At 48.7% G+C, this 13,726-nt stretch overlaps 1 protein-coding gene across 5 annotated transcripts in view; it reads right to left on the bottom strand.

Moving 5' to 3' along the window:
* Positions 1–1,139: 1,139 nt before the first annotated feature.
* Positions 1,140–13,726, bottom strand: part of TOM1L2 (target of myb1 like 2 membrane trafficking protein) — a 58,907-nt gene continuing 46,320 nt past the window's right edge. For 3 of the 5 annotated variants that reach the window (XM_033005902.2, XM_033005905.2, XM_033005906.2), the window contains 3 exons: positions 10,029–10,088; positions 7,358–7,394; positions 1,140–6,839 (listed from right to left, as the gene is read on the bottom strand). In XM_033005902.2, coding sequence (XP_032861793.1) covers positions 6,691–6,839; positions 7,358–7,394; positions 10,029–10,088 — 246 coding nt within the window. In that variant the 3' untranslated portion in view covers positions 1,140–6,690. The remainder of the gene's footprint in view (positions 6,840–7,357; positions 7,395–10,028; positions 10,089–13,726) is intronic. The other 2 variants (XM_033005904.2, XM_033005907.2) reach the window with 1 other exon arrangement.

The following is a 13,726-nucleotide window of genomic DNA, read 5'->3' as shown; positions in this document are numbered from 1 at the left end:
CTCTTACACTCTTCGCTTTGCACCCACTTTGGCCCCTGCTGGAGACAGAAGTTGGGGTTAGGAGGATCTTTGCCTCACGCTGTTTTTTAACCGCTGGGCTCCAGTGTGGTGCAGCCCCCCCGGCGAAGAGCAGCTCCCTGCTCTGGCTGTTTTCCTTCTGCACAGAGCTGGAAATTTGTGACCCAGTGTTTTTTTTTTTTTGTGTGTGATTTCTGCTCTGTCAGGGCAGCAGTAGCTCCGCACCTTTCTCATCGAGCCGGGCCATGAACCTACCCGAATATATCCCACACAGAGTCGGGCACATGATCAGTGCGACGGTAAACAAGCCGGGGCAGAGCTGGATTTAATGCATGCTAATCTGCAGCTACGAGGAGGGGAAACCCATCTTTCAAGCTGTTCCACACACACCCCTTCCCCAAAGCAGCTTTTAAACCACAGTCCATCAGGTTTGATCTTTGCGCGTGAGACGGGGAGGGCACCGCTCTGATAAATTGGTTTGCCTTTGGCCAAAGTAACGCCACGTCACTTCTCCGGGGTTCCTAGACGGCTGCTCTTCCTTCTCCTCGGCCCATCACAACCACCGTCAGGAATGAGGATGTCGGAACAAATTCCTGGCTGGTGAAGACAGGAGAAGTCGCCCATTGCACGGGCTGGGAACATCACCTGCGTTGCAGTGCATGACAGCTCCTCAGCCGTTGCTTTCTAGGTCACCGAGGCAGGAGATCCAAAGCTACCCCGAGGACCACCTGGCAAGCCCTGCGGGGTGGGCGGGCGTCCCCCCCAAGCACCGAAGCTGTCACCCGTGTGCCTGCCTGATGTCAGCCACAAAGGCCGCGCCAAAAGGCGTAGCGGGGAAGGAATCTCCCGGCAGCGGCAACACGCTGCTGTGCACAGCAAGACCCACACGCAAAGGCAAAGCGAAGCATCTTCTGCTGGGGGGGGGGGGGGGGGCAACCCTCCTCCTGGTGAGAACACCCGGGGACTCTGGCGTTTGGGGGGAAAACCGAGGATTCCCAAACGCCTGCGTCCTGTTTTGACATCGGGGCAGCTGCAGAGCGAGCGCGTCCCCCGCGCTGCGGGTTCAGGCCGGGCGGCGAAGCGGAGCGAGACAGCACCTGAGAGACAGACGGATACCATCCTCCAGGTCACACTAGTAGTGTATTTATTGGAGTATCTCACATGCAGGAACCAAAGTAGAGATGATTTCTGGAGCAAGTTAAACAATGGCAGATTAATACAGTTGTATTGTCCTTAACGTAAACACTTTCTACATGAATACAGCAACGTTTTAGTGTTGGGTTTCTTTTCTTTTTGTGTATTTTGTTTCTCTTTACATAGTCAATCTCTTTAAACAGTTATGTCCCCCTTCTCCCCCTACCCCGTTCCCAAACAAAAAAATATCCAATATCTTCAGTAAATAAATATTATCCACTTTTATCTGGAAAGCCTACAGCTGTAATATACAGAGAAGCTATTACACAGGTTACATTTGTAGGGTTAACGATAGCTCGTAATAACATGTACAGAATGAGGAGCTCGTACTCATAAAAACACAGAGCAGGGTGGGAAGTCTGGCATAGATTTGCCATGGGCTAAAGAGAAGCAGCACCGCCGCTCGGCGCCGCTCGAAAGCCGGCCAGCTCTCGGTGAAACGCAACCTCCAACCTCGCCTCTCCCCAGGACGGAGCAGCAACCCGGGGCACGGAGGCTGCAGCTTGGGAGGGACGAGGGGAAGGTGCTGCGTGGGCCCCAGCAACGCCCCAGCAAGGGGATTCCTGCCTCCTCTCCTCTGCTGGGGGGGGGGGGGGGGGGCAAGGGCGGGTGGTTGCCCCCCAGCAGTTGAAGGGTTACCTCCAAGAAGGCTCTAAATCCACTCACTGATTGCCTGCTTCATTATTTCCATAAAAATAACTGTCCTGAGCTGTTTTTTGGTTTTGGTTTTGGTTTTGTTTTGTTTTTTTTTTTTTTTTTTTCCAGGGTAGGCTCCGCAAAGCCTTGCGGTTAGCGCTGAGGAGGTAAACAATGACTGAGCTGGATGAGGCTGGCCTGGGGATGGAGATAGCACAAGCAGTTCCCACTCCACAGGACTCCCAGCAGCCGTGCAAGCGAGCTGGTAATTCATCGGATGAAAAAAAAAAAAAAAAAACCAGACGGCTGAAAATGCTGCTGTGTTTGCTCTCCTGGTCTGCGTGTCCTCCTGGGCGAAAGCAGGAGAGCGCGGGCCGGGAACAGGAGCAGGCGGCGGGTGGAAGGGGACCATCACCCCTGCCCCGGGTCTGAAACCACCGCCCGGATCTGTTCTTCCACCACTGGAGGGAAACATCTCGCCACCACAGCCAGCTCTGCGAGTCCTCCATTTGAAAGTGGAAACAGCCAATATATCCCCTTAAAAAAAAAAAAAAGGCCGAACAAAGACAAACGAACAGAAACACCCCCCCATCCTCCCCTCCCCCCCCCAAAAAAAATCCTTCTTCAGCTTGGAGGTGTAAAAACAGCCCTGGAAATGGCAGAGCTGGTTTGATCAGCGCATTTCAGAGACGGAGGCTGTGATAATCGGAAGGGACGAGGTATGTTGGAGGCTACGTGAGGGTCCCGGTAAGGACCAGTTTCTGCATTTATGCTGTTCACTTTAAGAGACACCGTGCTACGTTTTTATGAGCACTTCTCCTATGAGCCTTACCTACATACTAAACACCCTAAATGTCTGTACAGCACATTGTTATCTATTACACCTGCCAAAGATGCAGCTGAAATCTACACATAACAATTAAAAACCCCAAAAGGATATATTTAAATAGAAACCATTCATTTCTTACATCTCAGCACATGTAGAGTTAACAGAAGAGGTTAAAAAACACACTGGAAAGAAAATATATTGACAAAATAAATATTTTAACCTAGAATAGGGTATGATTAGAACTTACAAAGGACCCCAATAATAATTTAGTGTCATTGAGTGTCAAGCTGTGATTCTTAATATGCCTAGAAAGCATTGGGATGTTATTTTTTTTATGGAAAGTGGATCAGGCTGCAGCTCCATCTCTCTTCTCCCAAGTGTTGGAGCCATGCAAGTCCTCTGCCCACTTGCACAGAGGAAGCACTTAAGAGTGAAAGCGAAGGAAGAATAAATCAAGAGGTCAGTCTTCTGAAGTGAAAAAAAAACCCTTCCCTTTCCCTCAAATAGTTTCCACCGCTCAGGTTTTCTGCAGACCACAAGAGGATGGGGAAGATGAGAGATCCTGATACAGGACATTAGGGAAGCTCTAGCATAGCTGTTATATTTGTTAAAGGAGGTTTGGGCTAAACCACCCGTTCTGCTGCACGCTCTGTCCCCTTCAGTGCTTCCAGCCCCCGCGTGCTCAGCCCGTGAGAGCCGGGTCTGGCGGATTCAGGCTCCAAACTGAACTCACGGCGGGGCTGCGCTTTCACCAGACCCACTGAGGGTCCCACCCGAGTGCTCCGAGCTCACACCTCCCACGGAAAGCAGCTCCCCAGCGCTGCCCTACTTCCAGCAAAGCCACTGCTTGTGCCGCCGGCGCCTCCCAGCCCCTGCAGACAGTGCCCTTGCTTCCCGGCCGGTAACGCGGGGCGGCAGCGGGGACCACGCAGCGCCTGAGGTTGCAAGCACAGAAAAGAGCCCCTCGAGTTGTGCCAACACACGCTCCTTATCTCCCCTCAGCCCCAGCCTTCTCGTTTCATCTCTTTCACCTCCCCGCTCAGAGGGAGCAGTCACCGACAGCTCTGTAAGATTTTCCAGAAGGGGACCAGGTTCTCTCTAAAACAACCGCTTGCAAGTCCCAGGACAGGTTTAGCATGACAGACAGAAGCAGCGTTAACGGCGCGCCCCCCCTATTCCTGCTTTTTGCTTGGGGATGGGGGGAGAACGGCCGGCAAACCCGCAGCAGTGGGGCTCTGCAGGGGGGCTCGGTGACAGCGCCCGCGATATCCTTGCCACTCAGCATCATTTGACAAGGTCCCCATGCCTGAGCAATGCGATTATCTCCTCCGGCTTGGCAGGGAAGCTGGATTAACATGCTTAGAATCACCTGATGTGGCCATTTACAGGGTCATTGTGTTTCAAGGATTTAGAAAATATACACTTAAAACGCCCACGGAGCTTTTTGCATTGACAGGAATACCAACAATTCCTTCTGTGCTGGCAAGACTGCTCAGGCAATCACCAGACATTGTCTGAAATCAAATCAGCGTCACAACAGAAGTTTCCTCAGGTTTCTGGGAGCCGGTGGTCACATCTGATGTGTTGCAGCAAGGCAGGGTCTGGCAGGAGCTGGCAGCGGGGGTGTCTGGCAGCCAGGATCCGAGCATTGGGCTCACCTTGTGTTAAACAGCAAGGGCAGCGGGCGAGAGCAGCAGTGCATTCATGCAACCAAGGCAGACTGTCCTGGCACCTTCCATTAGCCACAGAGAAGATGAAATGGAGAGAAACCCTCTGCAGACCCACGCGGAAGAGCTTCAAGTGGGGAGAGGGCCAGCGAGTGGGGAGAAGAGGCAGCTTGATTCCCCAAGCCACCTCCATCCTTATGCTGATTTTCTCCATCGGCTACCTTCTGCACAGCACAGAGCTGACAGGGAGCAGTGAGCTACAGAGCAGCGGCGAGGTGCCATGTCAGTGCTGGGGGGGCGGCGGGGCAGCCTTGCCTGGGCCCAGCTACGTATGGAGGGAACGTGGAAGGGGATGCAGGCAGGGCAGGACAGAGGAGAGGATGAGCAGGGACAGCACAGAGCGACACCTGCCCTGGGACAGCCTGGAAATCCTGCACTAAACAAAGCTTCCCTCCAAAGATTAATCCGACTGCTCTCAAAAGACCGTCAGCGCTGCAATCGGGCTATTTGCTAAAAAGTTTTATGAGTCACAACCTACCCAAGCGTGGCGTGCCCTAGAGAGTCTGTTATGAGCTGAAATAACTATGCTCAGATAAAAGCTTCTATCTCTTTCACATCAGCTGTGTTTATAGCGCAGCTTCTTGGTCTAGAACAACTTCTGAGAGCTCGACACACATCAGCATCCCGGGAAGCTCAGGCATGCCAAGTCAGAACAAAGTGGCTGGCTGCCTAAGACCCGAGTGCCCCGAGGAAGAGGAGCTGGAGCTCTGTCTGCCTGCAAGGGCGTTCATCTGATAACGTGCCTCTCTGTCAGGACAGGAGATTCTCCCTGCCATGCAGCGTTCAGCTCCCTCTTTGATCCTGCCATTTGGTGCCACTGGCTTCCTACCAAGGACCATGCCGGGGGACGCAGCGATGGCTGGAGCTGCCCGCTCCAGCTCTACCTGTCAGCCCAGCAAGGCAGGCACACATGCTGGAATCCCTTCTGGCAGCTCCAGGAGGAGCAGCACTCTCGGCCATGCCTCTGGCAAGCAAGGGAATATGCTTGTTTGCACAGACAGGAGGGAGACTGCAGCCCCGTGGGAGCTGGGAGTTAATGAAGGGGCAGAGGTATCAAAGGACACTCCAAAAATTACAAATAACGCAGCCACAATCACCCAACACTTTCTCAGGCCCAAACCTAGAAGGAAATGAGGACTTGAGCACAGGCAGACATGGCTAATCCCTCCGTGGTAACCATCTCCCTCAGCATTTTTGTACAAGCCTCTGTGAGGTTTGCCTCTTTTTCTCATACCTACCACCAGGAACCAGCATGTCTATCCTACCAGGCATGGCAGGGAATGCAGGAACGTCAGTTCACACCCAGTCCATGAGCAAGTCCCATCCATCTGCATGGATGTTGTTTACAACAGCTGAGACAAACGCAGAGCTCTACAGTCACTGAAGAAGGAATCTAAGGTAAGGAAAAAATAACCTAGCTATTTTAAAAGGCAAACACACTAGAAAAAAATCCTCATGTGAGAATGCTCTCCCAAAGAGCAAAATGCTTCATGCGCTAACATTACAGCATCCATTTAGCTCAGCGTTTTTCATTCTTGACAACTGCCAGAGCTACTGGACATGGCCAACAGACTGCTTTCAAATTAGAGCAAGCCCAGATAAAACACAAGGCAAAAAATACCCCGTGAGATTTAGAATATGAAGCGCCGCACAAAGTGGGGAAAAGCGACCACCATATGGTACTGGGAGATGTGTGAGTGGGAGAGTAAAGGATTTTAACTTGTGAAGCACATGTTGAAAGGGGAACAGTTGTTCCTTGCTGTCGAATCTGACACGAAAGCCAATACATTAACATTTTATCTAAAAATAAAGACACGCTCCTCCTGAACATTCCAGCTCAGTCAATTACATGCTGATCGACAGAGCAGTCTACTTGGCAGGACCTGCCTACAGAAGAGGATGATCCCTACATAAATTGAAGGGCAAGGCTGCTCTCTCCCCTCCGGGCTTTTGTTTCAACGCAGTGTGACGTACTCATGCATTCTAAAGGGGTTTTCAGCATCAAGAGCTGGTTTTGTGCAGCTGGGATAGGAAGGAGGGGATTAAGCGAGTGCTGGAGAATCGTGGTCTGGCAGGAATAGTGTTGGACTTAAATAGAAAGAGTCAGCTTGTGGGGGTGGATTGTTTGGGGAGGGGGGGGGGGAAGGAGAAGCAATCTATGAAATCAGGGGGGAAGGGGGGGGGGGGGGGGATCGTTTTTAGCCAAGTACTGTGGGAGGACAAAGTGGCTGTACAGCGACATTCGCCTGCAGAGCACGGGGGTGGGAGGGCGGCTAAGGGCAATCTTCACAGTGCAAAGAGGGCATCCTCCGAGCGCTCTTGCTTTTTCCTGCTGGAAGGATTTGTCGGAGGGGTGGGGGCTTCCAGGGGAGGGGATGGCAGATTGGGAACCATCTCCGCCGCTTTGGCTCGCTCTTCTAAAAATTTGTCAAATTCTGCAATGCAAAAAAAAGAAGGAAGACAGGTAAGAACTGGGGCCTGTACACTTTAGCAGGGTCTGAAATTCTAGCGCCTGGTGTCCTGTTGGGCTGTGCTCGCAGGCACACGTTCTTGTACAGCCTGCCTTCCTCAGGAAAGGGTACAGACGGCCTTTCAGACACCCTGGCTCAGGCAGCAAAGGGAATCAAACCCACACCACGCCATCGACTGTGACAGAAGCAGGGAAACCTCATTCCAAAGGGCTGAGCAGCCTGGGGACGCATTCCTGCTGGCATAAACACAGTGCACAGCCAAGGAAGATGGCAGGAAAGCACTTACAGCCGGGAGGGCTCCTCACGCCATAAATACGAACTTTTCGCTCTGAAACGCTCTCCTCCTGCCTTTTCGAGTGCAGCAGCATTTGCTGGGGAACATCAGGCTGGGAGAAGTCAGCATCTCAGCAGGGATCAAAGCAGATAATTCAGCCTGCGCGCTAACCTGAGAACAGCTCATTGCCACAGGCATCTCTGCTTACCTTCACTGGTCACTCCTTCTTCCAGTTCGTCTCCTTTCTGCAATTGGAACAAAAAGGCGTGTGAACACACAGGCAGCACTTCACTATTATCCTCTACACACAGTTAATGCAACTGGACAGTTTCCATCACTTGTTTCCACATGCTAACTATGTGAGCAGGGCAACCTGGGGAAATCGCACGGCTCCTACTTCGGGAGGCCAGTGGTGACTGACATTTCACTGCGCTGCAGAGCAAGAGAACGAGCACTAGAGATGCTTCTGAAGATTGCTGGTGGATAGCTCAAACTTTCCCTGTTGGACCTGAATGGCAGTCCAGCGCCGTTTCCACTTCAGACAGTGGGCCTGGTCAAAAACTGAGCTGTGTGAATCACACACACTGTACAAGATGCCATCTTTTCTGTCACGCTGTCCTTTAAAAAGTCAGGACTGCGGTTTGCATTGTGTCCTCAAATAAAATGTACTTTTAGCTGACAAAGGACACATGCTGCAAAACAGTTTGGGGCCAACGTTCCTCCTGTGGGAGTTAATTTTAGATTTTACACAACAGTACAGCAGCTTTCCTGGCATCCGTGCTGTACAAAGACAAGAGTAGGCTGGGCTGGATGAAGGATACTGATGGGCAGCGAGCGTCTGTCCGTGAGACACAAAGGCTGGGATGCCGGGGGGCAGTGCATTTCTACCAGCTGCGTGCATTTCAACATGCAAATTTCCAACAGTGCTTTAATGAGGAAATTAAAAGTCCAAGGATGCGGCATCCTTGTCAATCTATCAGGCTCATCAAGACGGATGAAAATACTACTTGAAAACCTCAGGTTGAACCTGCTTTGAAAAAGAAAAGTATTTGTCCATACCCTGGCTTCTCTATCGGGAGAGTGGGAACACACTGATTGGCCTCAGAAAGGTTTTTAATGCCTGAGCATTAAAGCCACCTAGCACCTACTAGCTTCCTACTGTACAGAGGTTTCCAAAGGCACATGCAGAAGTACAGTTTGTTCCAGTGTACCCTAAAAAGGGTAAGGAAATAAATAACGATGAGCTAACCTAATCTGTAATTTCTTCAGCTGAGAAGCAGAGAACTGAAATGAACCATTAACAAAAAAGGGAGGGGGGAACCCAGAGAGAGAAACAAAAATTCAGTCCAAGCTTCCTCAGAGGGCATCTTTATGCTGCACCCACATACAGTCAGGATGGGGACCCAGGTACCCGGGGGAAGGGAAGCCGGGAGAGTCACGGCGATCCCCAGGCTTGTTCAGGCATTTATACGACACTTCTCGGTCTTGCTCAAAAAGAGCAAAGCAATCTAGGGGATGAGAGATATACAGAGCTACCTTGGTATCTCTTCATAAGATCTTCTCTCCTGCTAAATTAATTTAAATGGCAAAGACAAAAGTTTATTGTGTAAGCAGAGTAGACATGCTACATTCACTGTATTTCTTTAACAAAATGAGGCCAGTTTGTAATTAAATTTGAAAATGACTGCCTGTACCGAGGCCTGAAAAAACTACCTGCAGCTAAAAACCAATGACATTTCAAAGACAGCCAGTCAGTCTGCCAAACTCCAACACTGAAACCCAGAATCTGTTTAAGCACTTCAGGCGGCTTTGGAGAGCAGGAGCATTTTCTTCCTTCCAGTACAGTCAGTTCCTCCGGTGCCGGAGCGGAGGGCTGACGTGCCGAAGCGTGCCTGCAGCGCCGCTGCCAGAGCCGGGGAGCGGAGCCTCAACCCTGCAGCTCCCAGCTAGGAGCCGAGGAGGCAACAGCAAGGGGCTGGGGGAGACCCTAAGGAGTAAGGAGCTAGCTAGGGGCAGTATCTGAAGTTGGAAGAACGGAAGGAGGCGATCCTCCGGGCTATGGTGACCACAAGGAAACAGTTCGGTTCACTAAAACCATGTTTGAAAGAACAGTCTGAAACGCAACCCACCACCCGTCCCCCAAGCACACTTGGTTAATTTGAGTCAGATGCTTACATTTAAAAAAAAAAAAAGACTGGAATAAATGTGTACTAGTTTGTACCACTGCTGAAACCAGATGTGTATTGGTACAGCAAAACAAACTCTGGAATGAAGGAAAAAGCTACTTTTAGTTCTGTCTTTTGTTTGTTTGTTTAATAATTACCAGACAATAATAATTTAGGAGAAACTGAAAGTTATAAACATTGAAGAGAGACTGTTCTAAGTTATTATTACTATTAGGAAACATGTCAAGATTGCTTGCCAATTTAACAAAGACATCTCGACTTGAAAGGAATCTAAGCCCTGATCCAGCATCTCTTAAAAGCATGCCTCAACGTAAGCATGTGCTTAGATCCTGCCAAAGCTAATGCAGCCTTAATCGTGTGCTTTACGTCCAGTGAGGAACACAAGGTAAACTTCAGCACGTGATTTCCTGTACGGGGACCAGAAACACACAATTTCTGGAAGCATGCTACTTTGTGATGTTAACATGGAGAAGTGAAAATAAAACTCAGAGAAAAAAACCCATTTTGATTGAATTGCTGAACACAACAGTATCTCCTCCTGCTTAGATACTCCCTTCAAAGGAAATAAGCTATATGAGTTGGAAGTTTCACTGCCTTACGTTACGAGAAGTACCAGTAACTCAGCAATGCATTGAAAGTTATCCGTACAAGTGCTATTGCCCATGTGAAAAATGAAAATATAAAGAGTCTCACCAAGTCGGTACTGAGCCACTCCTCAATGTCATCCATGACAGAGGACTGTGCAACAGGGATCTAGGGAGTGCAGCGAGAGAACAGCAAGGCAGGCAAAAACCAAAACACATCCACAATCATGGCCACAGAGCGATGGAAAATGCCAGAAATAAGATTAAAAACAAAACAAAAACAAAGATGTAAGATGTGCTGGAAAAAAAAGGCAACAAAATATAAATGGCATTTCAAATAAAGAAACACTTGGAAAGGAAATTATGAACAACAAGGCTAAAAAAAAAACAAGAGGAAGATTATGGGGAATGACGTGATGTGATGCCAGCGTAAGACGGGTAACTTCTCGACCACATATTAAAACCATCAAGATGGACTGATGATTCTAATCTTGATCGTGAAAAGCTTTTAAGGGTAGAATACTGGATATCAGTTAGGTTTTGAAACGTTAAATTTACACCCTTTGTTTTTTAAAATGGGTATCAGCCACAGTGAAGGGTTAGCAAAAAGAGGGGCTCAAAGTCTTCAGGCAACACTCCTATGAAAACATTTTGCTCTTCTCCGCAGGTGGAGGCAGCCAGAGCCCAGGGCACACAGTCCTGTTTCCTTCCAGATCCTCCTCCCACCACACCACGGAGCCTTGGCAAGCCTCAGCGCGCCAGTTTAAAGCAAAACGATCCCACTCCCTGTCCCCACTCCTCTACTCCTCTGCCAAAAGTGACCCTCTTGCAGCAGAGGCAGTGGAACCCAGCGTGTGCTGGTGCAAGGTGCGGAGGTTCAAAGGTGAAGGTGAGGAGGAGGATGGGGCAGCAGCTCCTGGCGCGGGCAGAGGAGGAGAGCAGAGCACACGCTCCTCTCGGCTCCTGCTCCAGCACCGGCAACACCGGAGCTCGCCCGTCAGGCCTCCGTGGATGGTTTAACAAAAAGGCACGGAAGGGTTGCCTCTCCTCCTGCGATAAAACCGCCCACGTTACGCCCTGCGATTGCGACGGGCGGCACAGACGCGGCGTGCCGAGTGCTGAGGAGCAGCGATTTCACAAAGCACTACAGGCAACTGGGTCAGCAAAGGGAAATTACTGCGTATTAGGTGTAGAATTTCCTGACTTAACTACACGGCTTAAACACAACAGAGGGCTGCCGAAGTAAACAGGAAAACACCACAATAGATCTCGTCAGGACAACCTGAAAAACACTCGGAAAGCAATGTCAGGCACGCAGGTTCCAGGCCAGAGCACGGCAGCTGAGCGGTGGGGCTGGCTGGCAAGAGACCTCGCGGTGCTGGAGAGGTTTTCCTAGGAAGAAAAGGTGTCAGGGGTTGTCCACAGCTTTGCCTGAAACCTCTGACGGGAAGAAGAGCTGTAAGAGGCTCTGCAGACGAATTCACTGGGAGATGTTGTTTTCTCAGGGACTTCCAGCAGAGGAAGGCAGACAGACGCTGCACTGCAGAGGCAGCAGCACAGGCAGGCGCTGTTTAGCAGAGTACTCCAGAATTTTTTCCTGTAATTAACTGGCCCTTTGCACTGAGGAGGTCAGTTAAGCCCTTGGTTGAGGTGAGGTCCGCTAAGGTGGGTGAGTTGTGTCAAGGGACTGGAAATCAAGGGCTCCATCCAAAGCATCTCCCATCAAGAGAGGCTCCGGGAAGACGGCTTGGCTCCGACTCTGCACGTTGCTGGACAGAGTGTATCTGACAGATCTAGAAGGCTCAGAAGTGCAAGTTGCCATTTTGCTTTCAGTTAACACAAAGATTCCAAACACAAAATAAGTTCCTGCAGTTTCCTTTGGGATGGGCCAGATTTCGGATAATTGCCCCGATTTAGTTTGCAATGGAGAGCTGAATCGTGCACGTGCAAAGCTAACGCCGTGTGTCGAAGCTGTTGCGAGCTGGCCCAGGTGGCCATTAATGAGAGGAGGGCTCTGTAGACATCCTCCAACATCCTTCCTTCCCAAGGACAAGTTGCACCTTGTAGAACCGGCTTGGTAGTTTAACAGCTTTGGAAAATATTGGCTTCAGAGAGACAAAGCAATGAATTTATTCAGCCTACAGCAACCTAAACCCTACTGCAGATGTTTCATGGCTTTCTCTCTCCTGTATTGCTTAACAGTGCACACAGTAAGTAACGCTTCGGAAGGTGTAGCCTTCAGAGCTGTTGGCTAGTCTGCAGCTCAGAAAGGTACTTGCATTTCTTTAAGGATAAGCAAATGTGTATGGAGAGGAGGAGGAAAATAGCAGGGTTTTTTTGCTTTTCTGTGAATAAAATAAAAGCAGCTGTTCTAAAAAGCATGGTGGTACTGTATTAGAAGAATCAGCAGTTCAAGTCTTGGTTATCCTGAAAACATGACAGATGACTGAGCAAATAATGGATTCCTGAGAATCGTAGGATTCTTGAGCTTGCAGGAGACCTCAAAGAACAGCTCAGCAGTATAGAAGTCTGTGCTGCTGTCTTTTGTAAGATTTAAAAAAAAAAATAAAGAAAGAAAAAAAAAGAAAAGAAAAAAAGGAATTCTACTTTCAGACAGACCTACTTTATATAACAAACAAAAACCTCAGAAGTGCAAGAACACTTCTCGCAGGTCATATATAAGAAGCAGAGAGAGCTGTAAGATAAACATTTGAGCATGTCAGCCGTTTGCTGTTCAGCACTGACATTTCAAAAAGCTTCCCCCGTCTTCCAGCACACTTACAGAAGAGCTGAGGGTTTGTGCCTATTGCTCCTTCCATGCTCAAACTTCCAAATTACTTTCCTCAGACTCTGAGCTCCGTTTTCCCCCATAAAACATAGTTTAAATGTATCAGGTTTCATTTGTTCAAGAATAAAGAGGGAGGAGACTCTCAAAAGTAACTGGAAGTTGTAAAAAAAATTAACTGTAACATTGTACCATTTATATATTTCATTTGAAACTGACCACACACAGAAGTTCATTTTTTGCCAGTCAGTTGTGTGTTTGGCAAGTCTCCCCCTTCCAGAAGCCCTAAACTGAAAAAACGTGGAGGGGAGTTTTGTTAAAACTAATCCCCTAAAACACAACAGAAACAATGTAAAAACAAATTAGCTAGTTTACACAATAAAAAAGACAACAGTTTCTGGGAACAAACAGCAGTGGCAGCCGCAGACTACATGGAAATGACTCCAGAATGGGATACCGTCTCGTTAATACTTTGATTATGCAAACATACACGGTCTAGTGAAGCTCCCAGTCTTGGCAAGACAGCTCCCTAGATAGTCAGGGTTGGCTGCAAGAGCTGTTTTTATAATGATATTGTGCTTTCTTTTTTAAAAAATCTATACTCAAAGTAAATGGAAATTAAGTCACAAAATAGTTTGGGGTACTTTACGTAACTGACTTTAATTAAAAGCTGGGCTCATCGTTCAAATTGCTTTTTTATTTAGTCTTTGGAAAATCCTACAAATGGGATCATCTCAACAGTCCTGAAAGGGAAATGGAAAAGGAGGGCTGGGAGAACACAAGTGAGCATTTTATTCCACAAAACCCACAGGAACCTGGAATTCCAGCTCATACTTATCTAACTTAGATTGTGTTGGTGTTCTCACTAGCAACCAAAAGCCAGAGAGTATTGCCAATATATTTCATCAGAAGTCATAAAATCCAATATTCTACCCTTAAAATGACAGTTTAAGGTTATTATTACCATATTTTATTTCTATTAAAAATGATCCCACTGGAAAAGAAGCAGGTATGAAATGACA

Source organism: Tyto alba, unplaced genomic scaffold, assembly GCF_018691265.1.
Source record: "Tyto alba isolate M040663 unplaced genomic scaffold, T.alba_DEE_v4.0 Super-Scaffold_28, whole genome shotgun sequence".
Classification (NCBI taxonomy): Eukaryota; Metazoa; Chordata; class Aves; order Strigiformes; family Tytonidae; genus Tyto; species Tyto alba.
This window is presented reverse-complemented; position numbering and strand designations above follow the sequence as displayed.